Source organism: Marmota flaviventris, chromosome 15 (assembly GCF_047511675.1).
Source record: "Marmota flaviventris isolate mMarFla1 chromosome 15, mMarFla1.hap1, whole genome shotgun sequence".
Lineage (NCBI taxonomy): Eukaryota > Metazoa > Chordata > Mammalia > Rodentia > Sciuridae > Marmota > Marmota flaviventris.
The window spans coordinates 74,878,046-74,902,665 of NC_092512.1; the positions used below are offsets into that span (position 1 = coordinate 74,878,046).

At 40.9% G+C, this 24,620-nt stretch overlaps 1 protein-coding gene across 2 annotated transcripts in view; it reads right to left on the reverse strand.

Annotated features, from left to right (window-relative positions):
• The window catches only part of Lyn (LYN proto-oncogene, Src family tyrosine kinase), a 121,319-nt gene that overhangs the window by 6,777 nt on the left and 89,922 nt on the right, over window positions 1-24,620 (reverse strand). For both annotated transcript variants that reach the window (XM_027932791.2, XM_027932790.2), the window contains exon 11: window positions 1,411-1,564. In XM_027932791.2, the coding sequence (XP_027788592.1) occupies window positions 1,411-1,564 (154 nt within the window). The remainder of the gene's footprint in view (window positions 1-1,410; window positions 1,565-24,620) is intronic.

Consider the following 24,620-nt stretch of genomic DNA (forward strand, 5'->3'; position numbering starts at 1 on the left):
ATCTCCCAGGGATATTATATCTAGCCTACTTGAAACATAAAAGAATATGATAGGGAATATAAAGAAATTTATTCTAGGTTTCTGTATGCTCCTAAAAACCAGGCTCTAAAGCATAGATCTTTAGTGTTCAGATTTTCTCTAGAGCCAGGCATGATGTTGAGTCTCAATGACCCATGAGGCTGAGCCAGGAGTTCTTGGCCAGCCTGTGCAACATAGGAGACTCCTATCTCAAAAAAAAAAAAAAAAAAAAAAAAGGAAAAAAGAAAAGAATTTCACTTTTTCTCTAATGAACAATTTCCATTTTTCTATTTTATGCTGTTTACATGGGATATACATATCTTTTATTACATATTATTTTTATTTACTTGTTTATTTGGCACTGGGGATAGAAGGGAAGGTTCATGTGTGCTAAGCATACACTCTACCACTGAGCTACACCCCCAGCTAGAATTATTGTTACGCTTTTGTGGACAACTATAGCTAAGCCTGAGCCCACAGAGATTTCAGATGCTACTCCATGCAGAAATGAGCTATTCTTTCAGTTGCTAGGACAAAACATTAAACTTTTAGGATTATCCTCCAGAAATAACTTGGTTAAAATAAAAATAATCCTTGTTTAATGATGCTTAGGAAAATTAAGAAAGCAGTTGGTTCACTGTAAGACGGTAGCACTGCAAAAATATTCACTTCACTTTTGGGGGCAAGAGCATCAGAATGCCCAGGTCATGTGCAACAAGATTACCCTATCATAGGGAAGGCCAGTGGATCCCCAACCGTGTGCCTGGCAAAACCATACGCCCGGACTGGGAAATGTACAACTCTCTACACACTTTTTGTTCTCACATACAATTGGAATGTAGGAAAGTGAAGCAAAATATTCTTGTGGGTATTACCTTTGGTTCTGGGTGTGTGACAATGTCCATATTTTAATTTGTATTTAAAAGGCCAGAATATGTGTATGCATGTGTGGGGGGGCAAGGCTAACAAAATCATTGCCAAATTAAATTCATCTCCAAATTGAAAAAAATAAAAAAGCCAGATATAAAGCCCAGAATTGCTCTTATAAATATTTTCTCTATAGCTAAGAAAAGTGTATATCTTTCATGATTTGAGTGAAAAACTTCCACCATATAATACAAAAAAAAAAAAAAGACTATTGATCTTGTGGAATCTATTTTTGTTTTGCTTTGCTTAATTGAAATACAAATGATAGTGCTGATGAAGTTAATTATGGAGATCATGGAGATCACTGACTTTTTAAAAATAATTATAATAGAACCATTCACAGATATCTTGAATATTGTACCAGTTGTTTTTTAAATAATGATTTTTTGTAACTGTTTTGTTAAAGACAAAAGCAAACTAAAATGAGACAATAACCAAACACTTAAAGAGGCTGTCAGAACGCACCTTCCCTTGCTGTGTACTCGTTGTCTTCAATGACTCTAGCAAGACCAAAATCTGCAATCTTGCACATGAGTGACTCAGATACCAGGACATTGGCTGCTCGCAGGTCGCGGTGGATGTAGTTCTTCCGCTCGATGTAAGCCATGCCCTCTGCAATCTGAAAACAGAAACAGGCTCTCTTTTTGTATGTAGCGTAGGCTAGCATAGTGGACCATCAAGGAAAAAAAAATATTAAGTGCCTGAAACCTTTTCGTGTATATTATTCTAAAGGTTCAAGTTTTAAAGACAGTGGGTAAATCACAATTGTTATTTGAATATTTTCTGAAATAACCATGCCCCCAACCAAGTCTCCAATAATGGAGGTCCCTTTTTAAAATTTTTTTTAATAACAATATGTCTCAACTTTACTAATGTGTGGAGAAGCTTTTTAAGACCCTACTAAATCCTCACATGTTGATATGCAGATGTCATTATCCAACTTTTCAAATCAGAAAACACATGCTCTGGTCTGAATGCTTGTTTCCCCTGAAATCCATATGTTGAAATTCTAACCCCCTGTGTGATGGTTTTAAGAGGTGGGGCTTTTGGGAGGTGGTTAGGTCACAAGGGCAGATCCTTCATAAACAGAACTGTGCTTTTATAAAAGAGACACAAGATGGTTGCCTGGGCTTTTCCATCAGCAAGGATATAACTAGAAGGTGCTGTCTATGAACCAGAGAGAGAGAGAGTCCTCACCAGACACTGAATCTGCTGCCTTATCTTGGACTTTCAAAGTCCCCAGAATTATGTCTGGTGTTTTGTTTTGTTTTTAAAGACAGGGTCTTACTAGTTTCCCAGGATAGCCTCGAACTTGCAAAACTCCTTCCTCAGCCTCCCAAACATCTAGGATTACATGCCACCACGCCTGCCTACTAAATATGTTGTTCAAGCAACCCATTCTATTGTATTTTGTTGTAGCAGCCCACACAAAGACAATGGAGCTGGAGAAAGTGACCTAATACAAATAAATTAACAGGATATCAAGAACAGGATGTCTGTCCTTGGTCAACACATCCCCTCTGTTGAGTTAATGAACAGCTCACGGAACCGGCTCTCCAGGTTCTCTGGGCACAGTCTCTCCAGGATGACCAGAAAGATTCACTTTGACAACAGAGATGACAGTGGGAAGGAATCAAAGATTTAAAAAGAACAAGGGGTATGAGAAACTACTACTCAGTGCTGAACAGAAAAAGTGGCATGGCTCTAAAATCAGGTTTTTAAGAAAGACATTTAAAAATTGTAGTTAAAGATAAGGAAGAAAGGAAGGGAGGGAGGGAGGGAAGAATGGTGGGGTGGGAGAAAGAATGAACCATTTAGTTATTACTGCTAAAACAATTAGAGAAAACTGTAATTAGAATTTGTTTCACAGTGAAACAATTCTGCAGCTCAGCTCACAAGAGTGGACTTTCCCGGGTCCTCAGCAGTAGCCTGCATGATCATGCAGATCAAATTCAATTCCAAGCCCTATTGCTTAGCAAAGGACCAGCTCCTTATTTCCAGGTTTGCTTTTCATTCCCCTCTGGTCCACTACCTGAGCTCATCCTCTGCTTAGTGAACCTTCCTTCCCTCAAGTCCTCTTCCATAATTTCTCTTTATTCACCCTAGATGGTCAGTTTGCATAAAAACCATTTCCAGCTACTGATTGTAGTTTTATCATTATTTTTATGCTCTTTAATGTGCTTATGATTAGGCCAACCAGAAGAGAAATACACCAAGGGCAAAAGTCACACCTTATATCTTTTCTGGCTTGTGTCAACTTAAAACTTCAACACTGTTACTAAGTCTCTTCAGAAAATGAACTAGTGTTTAAATACTATCAGAAAACTATGTTGTTAGCACATTGCTGCAGGAATTTGGCAAGTGTTATTTTTGTGATTATAAAAATCTTTCCTATAAAGTTTGTTTAGCTCCCCTCTTGAAGTCTGATCATCTTAGTATTCACTTCTGATGGGTACCAAGGAATGCTGTCCAGATTCCTTAGCACTACTGTAAAGACCTGCAGGATCTGCCCTTGATTAGCCTTCCAGCTCCTCACCAAGACCACCCTTTCTGGTATCCTAGCTTCTACATACCCAGCCTCTGCTTGGGACATTTGCTCCCTGTGCCTTATACCTGCCTTTTTCATTCTGCTGGTCCTAGCTGAGATGGCACATCTCTGAGAAGCCTTGTGGCACCCCTCTCCCCTCATATTTCCATCACCAGGGATCCCCAGTCCTCACTGGTTTGCCTGTCCTCAATCACTGCAGGCGTGTAACCCTCTGGAACCATGTGTAGGGTGTATCTATTCCTGTATCTCAGCACGGAGCACAGGGTAAAGCATAATGACCTGGGAGCCTGTCCTTGTAAGGAATCTTAGAAGTGGGACAGGTGCTGAGCAGGGTGGAAAGGAGAGGAAGGAAAAGTAGGTAGGTCTGGATGGCAGTGACTATGCCTCCTGCCTTTCCCCCCAATACTCACAAGCCCTTGGCACTCAGGAGATGTGCCATCTTTATCTAATTCTGGAAAATACTCAAAAAGCCTCTATGGGAAGTCCACAAAAGGTGGGCAAAAAGGACTGTGGTTGTATCTCAGTGGTAGAGCGCTTATCTCGCATGTGTGAGGCCCTGGGTTTGGTCCCCAGCACCACATAAAAATAAATAAATTAAAATAAAGACATTGTGTCCACCTACAACTAAAAAAATAAAAAATAAAAAAGGTGGGCAAAAGTGAGAACCCAGGTGAAGGTAGAGCATTGCTGGAGTTTGTGACTTTCTCTAGGAAGAACTGCAGCACATCTGCAGTGGGGGTGTTGTACAGGAGCAAGGACAGGGAGAAGTTCATGGCTAAATCATTTTGGAACTGGCATTCCTGAAATGGGTGATGACACAGTGGGTGATTTTGGTGGAGGCTGGGATGAAGGAGCTGTGCATTCTGATTCCCTTTGTCTGCTGTACCTTAACTTCAACAAGATTTATTAGAGAGAGCCCAAAACTGGGAAAAGTGGAGAGTTAAGATCCGACTAACCACATGGGAAAGAATGGGGGGATACAATTGTAATAAAATGGATCTGAATGTTTGGGCTTTGGGAGACAGAGCAAGAGGCCTGGTTGAAATTAACCCAAGCTGGTTCTAGAGCCAAGAGGAGATGAACAGCTGGGTAGGAGCTGCTGACACTCTCTGGGCCTCTGTCTGTGCTCCTTGGTGATTCTGCCTTTTGAATTTCTTACTTGACTTATCTGACATTCCAGTAATTATATACAAACTGGTCCAGGAATAAACAAACAAACAACAAAACCCCAAAGTTGGCTGAAATCTCAGCTTAGCCCTGACACTGAAGTTGACAGTAGCAACCTGTGCAGGAAGCTTCTCCACATAGCACACAACACACAGCAGGCTGCATGGACTGAGCCCACAAATGTGACAATAAGAACTCACATCCTTGATGGACGTGATCGATGGTGATGGATTTCAGTGATTGGCCGATAAAACACAGGAGCATTCCAGGAATTTGTTGATAAGGTTTGTTACTTCTACCCAAGTTCTGCATTTACATAACATCTAAATGAATTTTTTAAAAAATGGGCTATGATCTCAGCCATTCAAGAGTCTGCAGCAAGAGGATTCAAGGTTTAAGGGCAGTCTGGGAAACTGAGTGAGACTCTGCCTCAGAACAAAAATTAAAAAGGGCTGGGGGTGCTGGGACTGTGGCTCAGCGGTAGAGCTCTCGCCTAGCATGTGCAAGGCCCTGGGTTCGATCCTCAGCACCACATAAAAATAAATAAAATAAAGGTATGTGTCCAATTGCAAATAAAAAAATGATTTTTTTTTAAAGGGGGCTGGGGATATAGCTCAATGGTAAGGTGGCTCCAGGTTCAATCCTTAATACCAAAGCAAAAAAGAAAACAAAAAAAAAAAAAAGAAAGAAAGAAAAAAGGAGGAGACAACATAAAAATGATTCTCTGAAATAACAATAGACTTGCAACAAGTGTGTGTTTACTTTGGCTTTCCTTTCTGCACCACAGGGTTTTAAGGAGCTCAGCTTCCAAAAAAATAATTAGAGTGTTTATCAAGACAGGACTCAAAACAATAGATTAGCCAAGTTGAATAAATGAGAGACACGGGAGCAAAATAAAAAGCGTTCAGGTATGTCTTGCATTTGGGTTCATAAATATTGCGACTCTCCTCTTGCATAAAAATTAGTTCATTGTCTTTATTTCCCTGATTTGTATGCATTGTTTCTTCTTGGTTTATTTTTTAAAAACCTTAATTTTTAAATTTTATGTTTTTGGTTTTAGTATTTCTTTTGGCTAAAGTAAATTTGGCCCCACTTTACAATAGCAGGAAGAAATCAGGCTAATGAATCTAGGATCAACTCTTCTTTCATGAAATTCCTTCTTCCTTCCCCAGGGCCATGTAGCAATTAGCACAGCAGAAAGAGCCCTCACATAAATACATAAAACCAAAGTTCTGCTGTCTATGGGGACCCTGCCAGCTGAGAGCCCTGGCCTCCTTCTTCCTATTGTTCCAGTAGCTCAGAAAGACCCCTGGTGTGGGAGGTATGTAGAGTCAGTCAAGTCTGATGAGAAAAGAATCTATTGGAATCAGAACAGTTTTATGGTTTTGTGCTCACAGTATCTTACTATGATGATGAGACAGGTAGATGGGTAGATAGGTAGATATTAACTGAGCACTTCTTATGTACTAGACCCTGTCTTCTATCCTTTATACCCAATTCATGTTTCATCTTAATAAAAAAAAATCTATCAGCTAGGCTTTATTTTCACCAAACAGATGCAAATGAGGCTCAGAGAAATCAAGGGACCTGCCAAAAGCCAGAGTGAAAGCACCATTTATATCAGGTGTGTCTGACCTCCAAGTCCATGTTCCACAATGTCACATGTGTAAGAGAGTTCAATCTGGTTATTGACAATCTGGTTATAGAAGCTTCTGGAACCCAGAGTTTTCATGGAGAGACTACTTCTTTATTGAGAAGAGACAAAAAGACATTTGAGGTTTCCACCTAGAATTCAACCATTGGTAAGCCCACATTTCACCCTTCAGAAATGGCACCATGAACTCTCCCCAGCCGGAGTTCAGGATACTCAACTTGGAAGTACATACAAAGCCTGGTTTGTCTGAACAATCCAGAACAGTGTTTCTCAATATTTTCCCCCATTATCACTCTCCTATGGAGAAAAATTTAATTTTAAAACTTAAATTGGGGCTAAAGATGTAGCTCAGAAGGAGAGACTTTGCCTGGCATGTGTGAGGCCCTATGTTCAATCCCCAAGACTGAAAATTAATTAAAATAAAGTTAATTTATTCTTACCAGGAGAAATTAAACACAAATAAATAATATTGTGTTAAGTATGTTTGAAATTTGGAGGGCCACATGGTAATACGATTTCTTTACCTCTAAAGAACCAATTTTTTCTCACTTGGGGATGATTTTCCCCCAGTACCTAAGTGTAGTCTGAATGCATACCCCAAAATTTGTGAAACTCACTCTCCAGTGCAATAGTATGTAGGAGATTAGGTCATGAGGTCTTCCTCTTTTCTGAATGGAATAAAAGTCTTCATCAAAGAAGTTTCACAGAGTTCTGCTGCTATGTGAAAACTCGACAAAGAGGACCTCACTAGACATCAAATTCTGGCACCTGGATCTTGGATTTCTAACCTCCAGAACTTTGAGAAATAAGTTTCTGTTCTGTATAAATTATCCAATTTGTGGTACTTTGTTATAGCGGCACTAATGAATTAAGACACATTGCCTAAAGATGCTAAGGGAACAAAGATTGTTTAAAACCAGTTTTGTCCTATGAATCAAAAGAGAGAAATGATATGCATGAATGACATATTCTTGGCTAGGATGAGATCACAATGAAAACAACTAGCAAAAATTAAGCTGGGGTTATGGCTCAGTGGTAGAGCACTCACCTAGCATGTGCAAGGCCCTGGGTTCTATCCTCAGCACTACATAAAAATAAATAAATAAAATAAAGGCACTGTGTCCAACCACAACTAAAAATAAAATAAAATAAATTTAAGCAGTTAAATATCCTTTCATCCAGATAGCCCTATATGTCTTAAAAAAGCAATAGCTGTCATTCCCTTTGGAACTTTGATGGGGCCAAAAGGAAATTACTTTCCCAGAATCGTGCTACAGGTTATTGCCATGGTTTGGAAGTGAATTTAATTTCCCTTCTGTGCATTTTACAGTTAAATTAAATGTTAATTCTTAAGCCAGTATTTCTTAACTTTGGCTGTGTGTTGAAATCACATGGGAAACTTTTACACATTATCACTCTCTGGGCCCCACCCCAACTAATTAAACTTGTATCTTTAGAAGTGGGACCTCCCTGGGGAATCAAGACATGCACCCAGGCTAAGAACCTCTATAAGTCCTTGAGACAGGAAGTCTGGTTCATGACCAGCACATTAAAGTTTGAGAAGCATTGCACCAGATTGTATGTTCATGAGCTTATGCTATTTCAGGATTTAAAGTTCTAGGTGAACTGGAACAAAATCTTGATTTCAACATATTGCCAATGAACATCTGTCCCATGTGGACTGCTGTCCTCATAATGCTTGGGAAGGAAATCCCAGTGCAAGTTGGTGTAAGAAAACAGCAAGCAAAGTCAGGAGGGTTGTGAGTTCAAAGCCAGCCTCAGCAATGGCGAGGTGCTTAGCAACTCAGTGAGACTCTGTGTCTAAATAAAATACAAAATAAGGCTGGGGATATGGCTCAGTGGTTGAGGGCCCTACATTCAATCCCCAGTACTACCACTACTACTACTACTACTAATAAATAAAACAGCAAGCAGGATGTATATGGTCATCCTAAAGAGCCCAGGCTAAGGAAAAGGAGGTAATTTGGGGAGGCAAGGTGGCGGATGATTAAGGTGCTGGGAATAACTTACTAGAATTCCTAGTATGTCAACAAAACAGGTGGCTTGAGCTTTTGGTTTTCCTACAACCTGACCCCATGAACCTTATAGGTCAGAGATAGGAGATGTAGAGTAAGAACCTTAGCACCTCCCCCATGTCATGGCTCTGGGCATTCTGGCCATTACTTAGAGGGTTTGGGGAACTGATTCAACCCTTTGATTCCAAATATCTGAAGAGGTTCCATCCTGGGCCACGCCAGCTTCACCATGCCAGGCCCAGTGGAATACAAATACAAGAAAACCCCAACTTTCGAAACCACCTACCAACAGAAGCTCAAGAAGTCTTTCAAAATGTTTCTTTTCCCCCTGTGCTGATGTTTAACACCCTCTCAGTCTATGGGTGAAGCTATTTACTGGAAAGGTGAAATAGAAAAGCATCCCCACAACCTGCAGTGAGAATATTCATGAAGGAAGATTACTGTTAGGGAGGTTTCCACCCTCTGGGTTTAAAGTCAACTGATGTAGTTGAGATGTGCTGCTCAATTAGCATGGCAAACACATTTTTAGTTCCTCTTTTTGTACTTTTAGTGAAAACATATGAAGGTGACATTTTCTTCTTTGATGTTTCTGTTCACTTTTATTTTAAAAAATTAGTTTACTGAGCAAATCAATAAAGGAGACTGTGGAGGTGCAAAATGACCGTGCTGTGAGTGTAGAGCCTGATGGCGGTCACCTGAAGATGCCTATGACTGAAGCAAATGATGTGGAACACACCCAACACGCCTGTGCTGAGCACACTGCAGCCCCGGGAGGAAGGACAGAACTACTAGATAAGACAGCGAACCCCAGGGGTCCACACCAGCCAGCAACCCAGACTGGGCAGGTGAAACTCCTGGCATCTGATACCCAGTGAAAAATTCTAGAAGATCACAATAATGATGTTTCCTGAGTCAAAGGACAGCCTCATCTGGTTAGATGCTAGATAAATAGACTTCCTGTCTTATAAAACAGTGGGTCCCACACAAAGAGGCCTTTCCAATGCATGGGGACAAGGAAAGGAGTGAGCCAGCCTGGACTGCCTCTTCCTCAACCACCAATCAGCTGCCCATCAGCTGAACATATGCGCTTCCACAGCAGGAGGGTCACAGGTAACCTGTGCAGCCAGAGACAGGCTAAAGGTAGGTATCCCAACCCTAGAGCTCTGAAACAGAAAGGGCCAACCCTCCAACAGAGACACTCTCAAGTTCCTACAGTGGGTGAAAAAATGTGCTGCTTTCTTCAGGTGAAAGACCCAACTGTCAGGGCTGGTGGGTGAGCTGGATCAAAGCTGGGACTCTGTTGAGCATCCGTTGGACATGCTGCTGCATAACTACGTGGTAATGCTGCCAGCGGCTCTATTTTTTGGTGTATTCAATGGGGACGTGTTCCAAGAAATGTGTGTTTATGCGATTTTGTCATTGTTAGAACATCATAGAGTTTATTTACACAAACTAAGGCAGCTACGATGTCAGTAGGCAATATAATCACATGGGACCACGGTTGTATATGCAGCTATCCGTTGACAGAAACATTGTCATGCAGAGCATGACTGCATTTGGTCTCTCTCTCAACAGCTCTTACAGCATCACAGCTTTTGCTCGCTGCCCATTGCTTTCTACCACCCCTGTCCCTCATCCTTACAGAGACACACTCTTGTGATGGGCAGGAAGGGAACAGAACACAAACTCTAGAGTTCTATTTATTTGAAAATATTTTTTCCCTCAGGATATAAAGTCAGAAAATGTTAAATCAGACCAGAGATTTGGAAGCATCTTGGTTGAGCAAACTCATTTAAATTTCCTGTCCATGAATGTTTAAATAGAGTCTGTGTCCCTATTCCCCAAATGAGGAGTACACGTTTTGCGTGGTCTCAGCAAGTTCCCCACATACTCCCATGCAGCACTGCTCTGAGGAAGACTACACTGGTCCCTCTGTGCTAATGAACTTGGACTTCATATCATCATTACACTTTCTGAGAAGCAAATTTCCTGTGAGCATGCTGGGGGCTTATAGTACAGTGATGTTGGGTGGGAAATACCTAACAATGAAGGCCCTTGGTGATGCACAACATGTACTTCTTTTGCAAGGAATTTGACTATAGAGAGAAATCTCAATTACATTTTACAAACCTAAGCAAAGCTCAAATAATCCCCCCTTGCAAGTGGCTTTCTTGCTAATGATGACCACCCAAGTCATTCATCTTTTTCTCCTTTTTTCCCCAAATGTCCTAGGGGGAGTCTGTCCACCCCAGCACCCAAGACAGTGCAGCCTCCAGCAAGCTCCCCTCACACATGGCTCTGGCTCCCAGCCATGATTTGGCTTGTCCTGCATGTGCTCTGTGGACTGTTGGCTCAGCACACAGACCTGGCTGCTGTCACCCGAGAAGCTACGTGATGCTTTAGACAAATAATGAAGTGTTGTGTGGATGACCTGGCTCTGGAAGTCTTGCTTGAGTGCTCTTGTGTTCATTCTAACTACTATGGCTTTCCTGAGAAATTGGCAAATAACAGGCTGTCTAGTTTGGTGAGCACCCCCTGCCCCCCTTTAATGAGAGGCACCCACATTTGAGTCAAATGACTGAGGGAAAAAAAGGAATCAAAGGAACCTCACGGAGGAGCTGAATGTGATCTCTCAAGCAAAGCTAAAATCTACCCCAGGAAATTCCAGCCCAAATGAGAAACTGGAACTGAAAATGTAACCTGTCTTCGAATTGGCTAGCTGGAAAACATTTGTCATCAAGACAAGCAGTGAGAAAGATTAAATTAAAAAAATCTGCCAAAAAAGCAGGAAAGAATAAAAATCTGATTTTTCCTGTCGCTTTGCCTGTTCTTACAGCACTGTTTGCTTTATTCTCCATATATTTTCTTCCTATGCTTGAGAAAAAGAATTTCATATAATGAATTACATTCAAAACCCCTAGGGAGCCTGTGAAATAATAACATTTATAAGTTGGAAGTGAAAAATGAATAGCAATTGAGTAAACCCACAGTCTTTTTTGAGGGCTCTTTTCTAATCCGGAGCCCCCGGGGTTGATCCCAAATCTCAAAGGACTATCTAATTACAACAACATAAAACAGGGACTTTACAAAAGAATGTTTTAGTAAGCACCTATCTCCTCTACCATACCAAATATGACAGCATCTTTTATAGCATATAAACACTTTTCTATTAATATTAATTGATTCCCCATCCTGGATCACTACACTCTGAAACTTGAATGGAGGAAAGGATAGAAAAAAGAGCTCATTCATTGCCATGTTTGCATTCTTATCTTTTGGGGGATTAAAATTTCTTGAAATTCTTGTTTTACCTGTATTTGGTTACTATAATATTATTATTTTCCAAGCAAAATGCCAAGAAGTAGTGATATTTATATTTAGATGATGATGACGTTAGTTACTATGTGATACCACTTACCCTGGCACTGCATAAGGCGTTTATGTTCATTAAAATAAGACTGTGGGATCAGTGGTAGAGTGTCTGCCTTGCATACATGAGGCCCTAGGTTTGATCCTCAACACCCCTCTCCCCCAAATAATAAGACTATGAAATAGGTATTACTCATAGTATGAGGAGGTTGACTCTTTTAGAGAACTTATGATGTTTTTAGAAAAGCCAGGATTTGAATCCATGACTGGTTGGTCCCCCCATCTGCACTTTCAACCAGTCATCCAAACTGGCTGCTGCTTTTAAAAATAGAATGCTCCCTAAATTAACAGTAGGAAAAAAGACCAAAAAAAGAACTAGATCATTTACAATTGCCCAAGTTAAACCTCACAGGCAGCCTACCTTCACAATTCAAAGATGAGGGCAGTTTGGCATGGGCAAACATTTTCAAAACATTAGAGCTGGTGGAGATTTCCTGCAACGGATCATAATGCAGTCAATCTAACAACACACAAGGATTTCTGGGAGACATGATCTCTAAAAAGATAGCTTCATCAAATAACCATATTTAAATTAGTTAAGTGTCCATGAAAGAGAATCACCTTCTTTAACAAAAAGTTTTAAAAAGAAGAAAAAACTGTTAACTAATCCTCATAGAATTTCTCTTCTGTAAAACACACTGGACTACTTCACATCCATGAAGATGGCTATATCAAAAACCAGAAAATAACAAATGGGAGGATGTGAAGAAGTTAGAAACCCATGCACTGCTGGTAGGCATGTCAAATGGTGCAGCTGCTTTTAAAACCAGGATGATGGTTTCTCGAGTTAAAAATAGGATTACTGTATGTTCCACTGATTCCAACTCTCAAAATAAATGGAAGTACCTGTGAACAGATACTTGTACACTGAAGTTCACAACAGCATTATTCACAATAGGTGAATGGTGCAAGCGACCCAAGAGTCCATCAATGGATGATAAAGAACATGTGGTATGTACATACAATGGAACAGGTTCAGCCATAAAAATGAGGAAATTCTGATACATACCACAACATGGGTGAGTCTTGATGATATTAGAATAAATGAAACTAGTTTCAAAAAGACAAAAACGGTTAAGATTCCACTTGTACAAGGTACTTCAAATAGTCAATCAGAGAGACAGGAAGCAAAAGGGTGGTTAATTTACAGAGGCTGGGTGAGGGGGCACACTGGAAGTTAGTTGAGGAATTTCAGTTGGGGAAGAGGAAAGAGTTCTGGAGACAGATGGTGAGGATGGCTGTACAAAAACGTAAATGTACTTAATGCCATCGAACTGTACACTTAAAAGTGGTCAAAATGGTACACTTTATGTTATGTATATTTTATTACAACTAAAAAAAAGAAAAAAGAAGAAAAACCTTTGCTGAAAGCTTTCAGCTGGAGCAGAACCTCTCAAAGGATACTGGCTACAGGGAGAAAAGTCAGAGCTTATCAACCCCACAGGGCGGCAGGCTGCATGAGAGGGCCTGATCCACACTACAGTAGGACCCAGCCAAAGAGGAAGTGGCTAAAAGGCTTCTCCTGTAACTTCCTCCCACTAGCTGGCTCTTAAGTCTAGACTCAGAACTCTGGACATAAACCTGACTATGTTAATACATAGTCTGGTTCTCGTAGAAGGCAGACAGATTACCAATTACGTCTCAGACTTTGACACTTGGGGCTATGCATCAGGGACTGTGGAATGTGTTCGGGTTTATGTAAAACAGGGCAAGTTTCCATCCCAAGCTTCAACTTTTCCATGTAGCAAAATGGAACTAATTATTACTATTATACTATTAATTTTTTTTTCTGAATTGTAAGTTTTTGTGTGTACATGTGTGGGTAGTACTAGGATTTGAACCAGAGTCTTGTATGTGCTAAGCACATGCTCTGCCACAGCTCTGATAGTATTATTTAAAATAAAAAGAAAAAAGTCAAGATTTGGTTCATAATTGTGAAATGTCAAAGGATTGAGTTGATCTTTCAGAGCCTAGGGATAGGGGGAGGCCACAGAGAGGCACACGAACCCAATCTCAGGTACACGGATGTGTCTGCAGGTTGACAGGTTACCATCTTCTTTTTCCTGATTGACTGCTGTCAACCTCAGGAGAAGGTTCTAGACTCTGCTTCTAATAACAGCCCAAAGAGGCTCCCTTATATATAGTACCAGGTTCATGAAGGTGAAAAGGAGACTATCTGCAATGACTCCCTTCCCTCCCATTCATGAAAGAGACTCACTAGTTCTGAACACAGGACCGGACAGTGAGGAAAGGACACTCTGGGATCAGTAATCTCTTTTGCTACCACTGCAACAATCTAAGTGAGTTACCCCTGCTCTGTGGCTAATCAGCTGCGCTTATCACTTAAAAGGAGAAGGAAGTAAAATGTTCTCAACTTATCCCAGCGAGGGAGGAAACAAGAGAAGAGCAGTTGGCTCATGCGTACTTGCTACCACTGGAGACAGGCAGGACGGGCTGAATCATGGTCTTCTCTGATGTGGAATGTGAACTGACCCAACAGGTAATGCAAAATGTTTCAAAGTGACAAACAATTCACTCAACTCAAGCCAAGTTTTGCTCAGTGAAAATAAGCTGCGACTCTCAAGAAATGTAAAAACACTCCTCCTCTGATCTTGTTACCTGGAGACTGGGGGGTCAGTGGTAGAGGAAACACAGCAAAACAAGGAGAGGATTGTCCATGGAAACGATCCGCACTGTTATTTATGTCAGCAAACAACTGGAGATGATCTAAATGTTTGTCTCTAAGGGAACATTAAGGAAATGATGATATGCTCGTTGGAATTGTAAAAGGTACATACGTGTTCATAGAATTTTTAATAAAAAATGAAAAGCTGTCATATTCAGTTAAATACATATAAATGTGTAATATCACATACAGTATAAGCCTAAGGTATAGTTTTAAAAACGATGTAATTTAAATAATAAAAGATGGACAGCAAAGTGCTAATAGAAAAGATTTGGATAGGGCTCACACAAAAAGTTCCACATAAACAAGCGGGCGCGGTGGTGCACACCTGTAATCCCAGTGGTTCTGGAGGCTGAGGCAGGAGGATCACGAGTTCAAAGCCAGCCTCAGCAAAAGCGAGTCTGTTGCTAAACAACTCAGTGAGACCCTGTCTCTAATGAAAATATCAAAATAGGACTGGGGATGTGGCTCAGTGGTTAAGTGCCCTTGAGTTCAATCCCTAGTACCATCTCCCCCAAAATAAAAATAAAAAGTTCCAGAAAAATAAACTGTAAACAACAAATAAAGACAAGAAAAGAAGCTTGACTTCATTCTTGTTAAATAAACACAATTTATTTAGAATGATGCATGAAAAATGTCACCTACTGGACTGCGTTCGAGGAAGATGATGATGCCTAGTTTGACAAGAAGATGAAGTAAAAGGCACTCTCATTTTTTGAAAGACTTTGGGAAAAATTATCAAAATTTAAAATGTGTACACACTTTGGGTGTAGATCTACAACCAAAAATTTATCCTTCAAATATAGTTGTCCAAGTATACAAACATGTATGTGTATATACTATTATGGCAGAAACAACAACAAAAAAAACCCACAATAAGGACAAAAATCCCACCAAAAACAACAACAAAAAACCAACAAAAATATCCATCCACAAGGGAATCGTTAAATGAGTCATAGGACAGCTCTATAAGAGAATACTAAGCAGCTGTAAAAAAATGAGAGAGACCATTTTGTATTGATATGAAAAGATGATCAAGATGAATTAAGCTATCGAGTTGCAACATAAATCATATTGTATGAACTGTATAAATACCATCTACAGGGAAAAGAGTCCACAATCTATGCTGGTATCTGGGAACATGCATTAGAATTATTAAAATTGGGTCCAAGCAGATAGGGTATAATAAGGTTTTTAGTTTATCAATGACAAGTGTAATTACATTTTCCTCTTTAATCATTGAAGTATTATCAATGCTCAAACTTAAAAAAAAAAAATTAGAAGTCCTGGTTTCAATCCCCCTCACCAAAAACAAAACAAAACAAAGCAAACAAACAAAAAAACCACACACACACATACACACAAAAGAAAAAAGAAAAATAGTAGCACCTATGCTGTATTTCAACTAAAACAGAAAGACCTTGAGTTTTGTTAGGCTAAACAGAATTCCCATGCCAAGCCAGCCATCAAACTCTGAAAACAATCCCTGACTTATTTACCCTTTGACGGACTTGAAGGAAGTGTAATGAGATCTAACAAATTCCAAATACACCTGAAACAGATTTGCAATCATCTTTATTTATGTTTCAACTCTTTTGATGTGAGTTTTCAAAATAACATGTGTTTATGGATGGAGCCTGTAAGGTTCCCCGGTGGCTGCTCCTTCCTGAATTTTCCCTTTCTGAAAAATATGGAATCAGGAGGGACTGGAGCCTGGGATCAGGAACGACTGAATCTGAGGAAGAAGACGTCAGCCTACCAGGTAAAACACATCTGCGCCCAGTAATTTGGGCAGCTAATTACTGGGTGTAATAAAATGTGGTGACAGAATAATTCTTCCCCAGTGACTGTAGTTTTATGATGAGAAAAAGAAACTTACTTGTAAGCTATGACTTAGGAAAATGATCCCTCATTCAATTCAGCCAATTCTTGACAGCAGGGTTTCCCAGACTCATCCAAGCTCATAAGACTCCTGTGGCTTGTCCTAGATGCTACTTAGTCACGGATAACCAGATCCAGAAATTTGTAGATTTTTAAACGAGAACTTAAGATGAGCCTCACGATAAGTATGTGAAACCCGGCAACATGGATTTCCACACAAAGAAGAGAATACAAACTTATGGGAAGAAGTAATTTCTGGAAGCTAATCTGTGATGTAACTAATAATGCAGGCAAATATCATGGGGCCCTCAGCCCTGTCCTGAATGAGGCAAAGAGTAAATGGGGTGTTGATATGACTGATGTCCTAAATGCAGTGTTCTGGGCTCAGGAGAGGTAAGAACTGAGGTATGAGACTAATTAGGCAGTTACTGGGTAATTCACCTTGAGAGAATGTGTTAGTTGGAACTATTTCAGAGTGATGGCCGTGGGGGGTTAGGAGTGTGAATCTACTTGGAAGTAGACTTGCTGCAGGATTGGAGAAGCGATATAAGAGGAAGAGGGTCAGGAAGAACTTCAAGACTTGGGGCCTGGAAATCCTAAGGATGGCATAGCCATCAATGGTAGGGGGAATGTCTATGGGTTGGATAGGTTTTGGAGGAGGAAGAAGAGGTGCTCAATTAGGTGCGTTGAGTTTGACGTGCTTGGTCCACATCCACATGGAGAAACCCAGTAAGCAGTCAGCTCAAGGCAGTGGCTGGAGTTGGAAATGTCAACCTCAGAGTGGTCAGAGTGTAGACACTGCACTGGATCAAGTGTGCCCCCAAAGTTATGACCAGAGGGAACCTCACAATGGGACCTTATTTGGAAATGAAGTCTTTGCCGGTTTGATTGATTAAGGATCCTGAGATAAAATTATATCCTGGTTTTAGGGTAGGCCCTAAATCTAATGACTCATGTCATTGGTGGGAAGGTTAAGAGAAACACAGAGGAGAAGGCCATGTGAAGATGGAGGCAGAGATTGCAGTGATGTTGCCACAAGCCAGGGACAGCCAGGAGTCACCAGGAGCTGAAAGAGGCAAGGAAGGATTTCCCCTGAGAGTCTATGTAGGTCTCACAGTCCTGCTGATATCTTTCTTCCAGAATCCATTCCAGAACTATAAGAGGGCAAACTGCTGTTATTTTAAGCCCTCTGGCAGCCCTAGGAAAAAGATGAGATCACTTAGGAGATCTCACCACGTGTGGAGTGTGGAGGAAGAGGAGGTTGGAGGACGGAATTCTGAATTTATGTTTAATTGTTGGGGAAATGAACAGGAACTGGCCAGTGAGGCGAGAGGGAGAGCAGAGAATGAGACCAAGTGAAGAAATATGTGTCAGGGAGGAGAGAGACACCAACGTCATCATCTAGGGAGGACAGGACCCAGGGCATAAAGCAGGGTGGAAAGGAGCAGGCCACGGAGGAAGGAAGGGAGCTCTCTGCTGCTGACCTCTCTTTTCTCAGGGAAAGAGACAGCAAGAGAGTCCACTGGGAACTCTGGAGGAGTGAAAGGTATGGGGTTGGAGAAGCTGAAAGGGAGATTGTTGCCTAGGATTGAGGGACAGGGAATGGACTGGAATGCTGGGTTTCTGTTTTCGCGACTAAAAGGCTCAGGGGTCACTCCAGTTGAACTGGGCAAAATAACCACACAAGAGACACAAATACCTTTTTCTTTGGGGTCGCTGTGACGGCTCCTCTGACTTTAAGGGGCCACAGGAAGACAGAGCGAGAGCATGCGCTGACCCCTTTTATTGAGGAGAAGCTATTCAAATGAGGCAAGGGGTCAAGTTTCAGGGGGCTGAGTCTACTATCTTCATGATGTCCACTGTCAGCAGGTTGACTGACACCTGGGTAGGCCACACCCAAGGGCACAGTAAGAGGAGGGGACACACACAAGGCACTTCCATGGAAGATTCTATCCTAAACAGGGCAAGGGGTTATATTACAAAGGAACAGGTGAGCATAGCTTCACCCATGTAGCAAGACATGGACCCTCGAACCCAAGAAGGGTGGGGAAAGCTCTGCCACATTTCTGTGACTGAGCACCTCAGCATCCAGCCGGGGAGTGTGACCCAGTCACGTGCAAGGTTGGTCTCTCACACTGGAAATGTGTTGTGGGATGCTTAGGCACCTCAGGTCTTGAATCTGAAGAGCAAAAAGCCAACTGTCCTCTAAGTCCTGACCACACTTGTTGGGTGGACCTGGGGCCAAACAGGTGGAAAGCTGGGCTTGCACAGGTTGGGATTTTATCAGGCACACATGGCAAAGAGGAGGCAAAGAGGTCTGTATCAACTGGGGAAGAAGGGAAGGATGACATGAGGCAGGTGGAGGTATGGGACAAGAGGAACTGGAAGAGCTGAACAGATGCTAGATGGGTGGGTTAGAGTCCCAGAGGGTGAACCAAACAGAAGGGAGGTGATGGGATGAGATGGAAATAATGGCGGGGGCAGAGCTGTTGGTCACACCATGGAGTGGCTCAGTGGGGAGGGAGAAGGGAGTCAAGGATCTAGGCCTGAGTTTGAACATATAGATCACTACAGATGATGACAGGGGTTGTGTGGGGTGAGCCAGAGCTGAGTCACAGCTCTGAGTCACAGAGCTGAAGGAGGAGCCCAGGGATGTGAGGTAGAGGATGGGAATTGGCAAAGAGGATCAAGCAGTGCAATTTCTTGTAATATAGCAAGGAAATTGCAGCTAAAACACACCCTGGTTTGCACTCTGCACCACTAACACCCACTCCAAAGAGCATCCTAATCAATAAACATACAAGGAGCTGGTTCTGACCTGGGCCATTCCATTGTAGACGCCGGGGAAGGGGGTGGAAAAATTCCCAAGGGCTAGAAATCCTGGCCTTGCCCTCACCCCGGGAATTGCAGAGTCAGGCTCTGTTCAGCACCAAGAAGAGGCCACCAAAGGCCCGGAGTGACACAAAGGGAGGAAAAACCTGTTCCGGTGTGGTTTTTCTTTCCTTCAAATTAAATGCAGCCACCACTAGCCTCAGAGTCAAAGATCTCATTTTTAATTCCTCATACCTCCTGGTGTCCTTTATGGCACAAGGAATGTGAAACAGAGTGACTCTTTGTCTTTTCTCAGTGGCTCAGATGCTCATATTCTACTTCCTTCTTTTCGTCTCACTTTATTTTGACCAATAAGAAGTTTTGTGCAGGAAAGTAAACCCACGGTTAGAGAACAAGGAAGAACATGCTTTATTCACACCTGAAGTCACCCAGAGAACCTTTAAAACAACATGTGTTCTAGTCACTCATTCAGAATTGTATGAGGCTGAGAATTAAAAATTTATGGTTTTAAATTAAATGTAGACAGTCCCTATCTTAAGTGGTTGATTAATTAGCAAATATTTATTGAGCACCTACTATAATATAAGGCCCTGTGCTAAGTGCTGGGGATACAAAGGTAAACAAGGACTTAAAAAAAATTTCTGGAAGGAATTTCTGGGAGAAATGGACAGGTGTCAAGATAGAGAAGAATGCAGTGGGCAGGGCATTTGGGATGGAATTGCTTTCAGTGGGAAGGGAAGGGGAGTCATCTCTGGACAGGAAGGATGTATGGCATGGAGTGATGGGTGTTTGCTTCTAGGAAGTGGGTGTGGGATAGCTGCCAAGACAGGAAGGAGCTTGGTGAGCTGCACAGCTGAAGAAGGCAGGGTGCTGGGGGCCAGTCATACCCATGGACCATCCAGAATTTTTCTAAGTATGGTGGGAATTCACTGAAGGGATGAAAACCATCCAATTGGTGAGATACACAGAGTGGTCAGATTTATAGAGATGGATGCTAGAAGGGTATTGTCAGGGGCCAAGGACACGAGGTGACCTAGTGTCTAACAGGTGCAGCGTTTCAGTTGGGGCAGATGAAAGAGTTCTAGAGATGAATGGTTTGGCTTCACAACCGTGTAAATGGACTGAATGCCACTAACTGTATTATACTTAAACATGATAAAACGATATATTTTATGTTATACATATTTTATCACAAAAATGGGGGAGGGGGAGAGGGGAGAGGGAGGTGGAAAGGGAAGGGTAGATACTGGGGGATGAAATCGACTAAATTATTCTGTTATAATGTGTTCAGGTATGAATATATAACAAGAAATCTCACTGTTATGTAGATTATTATAATGATAATGCACCAATAAAAAGAAAAAAAAATGAATTCCTGAAGAAGAGCAACAGGCAAAGAGCCTGAAGCTCCCCAATAGTCAAAAGAGACCAATTTCCAAAGAGAACATGTGTCCGTGCACGGGGCGGGGCAGGACAGTGGGGCGGGTGGCTATAAATACATATTATCCAAATCCAAATAGCATTGACTAGTTACTGAAGGTAAAATGTAACTGAAAGAGAGAAACTACTATAAGTTTTGTAGACTATTTGCTGAATATGATCACTTTCAAAGTGGAGTTATCCATGAACGAGTTCACAACTCCTCCTCTATAACTCAGCTTTGATGATGCTTCCAATTTCCTTAACGTCCACATCTATTCCGTTGGTGTCCTCCCACCCGACATTCTCATCATGTGCTCCCACTTGCAACCCCTTGAGTCCCCTTTTCTGTGCCCTTATGTTCCTGCAATGTAAGACCTCTGTCTTTGTCTACCCACTGTCCTAAGATAGGGCGGTTGAGCCTGGTTCTTAGGATCACCTCTTCCAGGAAGCCTGCTGTCTGCCTGAGACACTGCCCCTCTGGGTTCTGTCCTTCCCCTGTGCTCTAAAAGTGGCCTCCAGGGCCTGCCCGGATAGCTCTGGCCGCAGTCCACCATCTCTCCTGTTATCTTCTTGCCTCCTACGCCAACCCACACTCACTCCTGGAGGCGGGGATGTGTCTTGTTCATCCTGTTCCCAGCAGAGCCTGGCTGTGCTCAGTGCACATTGTGGGAGGGAGAAAACCACAGCATGGGTGGGGGGACACAGGGCGAGCAAGCCACAGGCTTAAAACAAAGGTTTGTTGGAATTGACACTGCTGATTGCTTCAAAGTGCCTTCACCTCCACTTTCTATGTGAGCAGCTGGTAATGACCTTTGCCAATCTCTAAGCTACTTTAATTTAATTTTAGCCTTGCAGGATTTCCCAAAGGGAAACTGTTTTGTAACTTACATTAGCATTGACCAGAAATTGCCACTCTGGGCAAAATAACATCAGGATAAGAGGCAGATTTGACACAAAGGCCAAAAATACTACTATCTCTCCTGTATATTAGCTAAAAGTTTCTTATTGGTGCTAGAAAGTTTCCTAATCAAAATTAAAACAAGAACAAATTTTTCTGCCTTGTTTGCTATCTTGTCCCATCTACCCCCCCCCAAAAAAAAGAGTTCCTGTTTTATACTATTTTGAAATGAAAATTGCCTATTCTTTTTCCATTTTTCAGAAAGAAACTGCATGCAGTTTTGTAATTGTGAAATTGATTCTAGTTTCACATGTCCATTTTATAAGTTTTCATGGCCAATATTTAAGTCAAAGACAAATCTATTATTGAAAACAGATAAATAGAATCAGGTCCCAAATTGCAATATGTTGGATAAAAAAAATCTAGTGCTCTATAGTATAGTAGGGTGACTATAATTAACAATAAATGTGGCACATATACAAAATGGAATTTTACTCAGCATTAAGAAAGAATAGAACCATGGCATTTGTAGGTAAATGGATGGCGCTGGAGAAGATAATGCTACGTGAAGTCAACCAATCCCCAAAAAACAAATACCGAATGTTTTCTCTGATATAAGGAGGTTGACTCATAGTGGGGTAGGGAGGGAGAGCATGGGAGGAATAGATGAATACTAGTTAGGGAAGAGGGGTGGGTGGGAAAGGGAGGGGGCAGGGGATTAGCAAGGATGGTGGAATGTGATGGACATCATTATCCAAAGTACATGTATGAAGACACAAATTGGATGTCGACATACTTTATATACAAACAGAGATACAAAAATTGTGGTATATATGTGTATTAAGAATTGTAATACAAAAAAAATAATAGCATTACCTTAGATTAGGTAGAGGGAAGTGAAAGGAGGGGAAGGCAGGGGATGTGGGGATAAGAAAGATAGTAGAATGAAACAGACATGATTACTTTATATATGTGACTGTGTGACCAATGTGATTCTACAATATGTATACTCAGAAAAATGAGAATTATATCTCATCTATTGTGATATATCGAAGTATATAAGTGCATTCTACTGTCATATATAACTAATTAAAATAAAAAAAATTTAAAAAGACAAAAGAAGTTGAAAAAAATAATTAACAATAGTTAATTGTACATTTCAAAATAGGTAAGAGGGAGGATGCTGAATGTTCATACCACAAATAAGTAAGAATTTAAGGAAGGAGGTGAAAATGTTAGTTAACCTGGTTTTGATTACCACACATTTTATACAAGTATCAAAATATCATACTGCATCCATACACATGTACAATCATTATACATCAGTTAAAATATGTTGATTAAAAAAAGATAAATCACCCATATGCCTGCCATCTGGGCACTACATTAATATGATACATTCTTATTCCTTTATTTAGAGTGTAACTTACATATCTCATATTGATGCCATCTGAATGTGCTCAAAATCATTATGATTCCCATACAGTAAAAGAAGGTTTTTCTCAGTCATGGAATAGTAGAATTGAGGCTAGAAACCTGACATTGCCTGTCATTTTAAGGATGAAATGAGAACTCTGGGCCCTTGAAATGACTTTCCCTGGCAGAAGGAAGATTCCTGCTCTCTGCACAGTGTTTTCTCCACCACTAACATCATCTATAGCTCCATTTACAAAATCATGGCAATATTTCTTACACTCTGTTAAAAGAAAAAATTAAAAGGTCTGATCTGCTGTATAAGATATATGCTGGGAAATCTATGGTCTCCATGCAACAGCTCCTTAATGATGCACACTAAGGGGACACAATGTCCTGATCGCCATGTGGCCCCTTTATCCAGTTCAGATTATGTTATGGAATTAATTGATTTCCACTTTAGCGCCAGTCTTTTTCCCTTCTGAGGAGGCCCTTTTGTTTGACAGAAGTGCAGGGACATTAACACAGAAGCATGTCTGAACATCTTGTGTCAAGAGGTGAGATTAAGAGAGAGGGGAGGAGATGAGGTCTCTTGGTGGAAAAAGAACCTAGGTTGATCAGGAAGTTTCCACCCACCACTGAGTCTCATAAAATATCTCAATGCAACTCTCCCTTTCTTTAATTAAACTAAATGGGACATTATCAATCAAAGGTTAATATTAATAAAGGTTTTGAAAACAAACTAGCTGAAGATGAGGATATATATATATTCATATATATATATATTCATATATATATATATATATTCATATATATATATATTCATATATATATATATATATTTTGTTATATTGTGTTCAGGTATGAATATATAACAAGATATTATGGAGTAGTGGAGGTGATGGGGAGGTGATGTTGGAGAATAGCCTTGAGCAGACAAAATGAAAACCTAAATTATCTCTTAGGTTCCTTACAAGGAGACAGGCTGAGGAGTCCCACATCGGATGATGCTGGCAAACACTCTAGAAATGTCTCGAGAACATCCACCTCTGGATCTTTCAGGCCAGATTCACTACCAACCATTAATGTGGGACTGGGGAAGTCCCAACTTGGACTTATGACAAAGGATTCCCAATCTAAATAATGAGGATGTACTTAAAAGCTCAGATGTTTAAAGGTCTTCCTACTCAAAAAGGTAGAGAGTTACATGGATGGACTGAGGTTTTCTTCCTTCTTTGTTTTACCAATTTCCAACTTCAAATGTGGCATATCCTAAGTATGACTGCTGCAGGATAGAAAGATCTATATCTTTACAATAAAGATATTTGGGGTTAAAAAGGCTGAGGAAATCATTAACTCTGATAGGTAAAATTTAAAAAGGGGGGAAATGCTTATCACAGTGTTGTCAGGTGCAAAATGATCACGGAAGCAGCTCTGATCATGGGATAACATTCAGATAGAGAGAAAGAGCCAGAAGTCTGAAGTCAGAAGATGTAGGATCAAGTCCCAGAAATTCTACCCACTAGCTCTATAACCTTGGACAAGTCCAAGTTTACTTCCTTATCTGTAAAAATAGGTTAAATAACATAATTTGCCCAAATTAGACAATGTCAGCATAGTGCTTTATTAACTTGAAGGAACTCAAAATCAGTTTTACTTGTTGCCATGATTATAGCAACTATTCTCCTCTTGCAGTTTTTATTACAGTT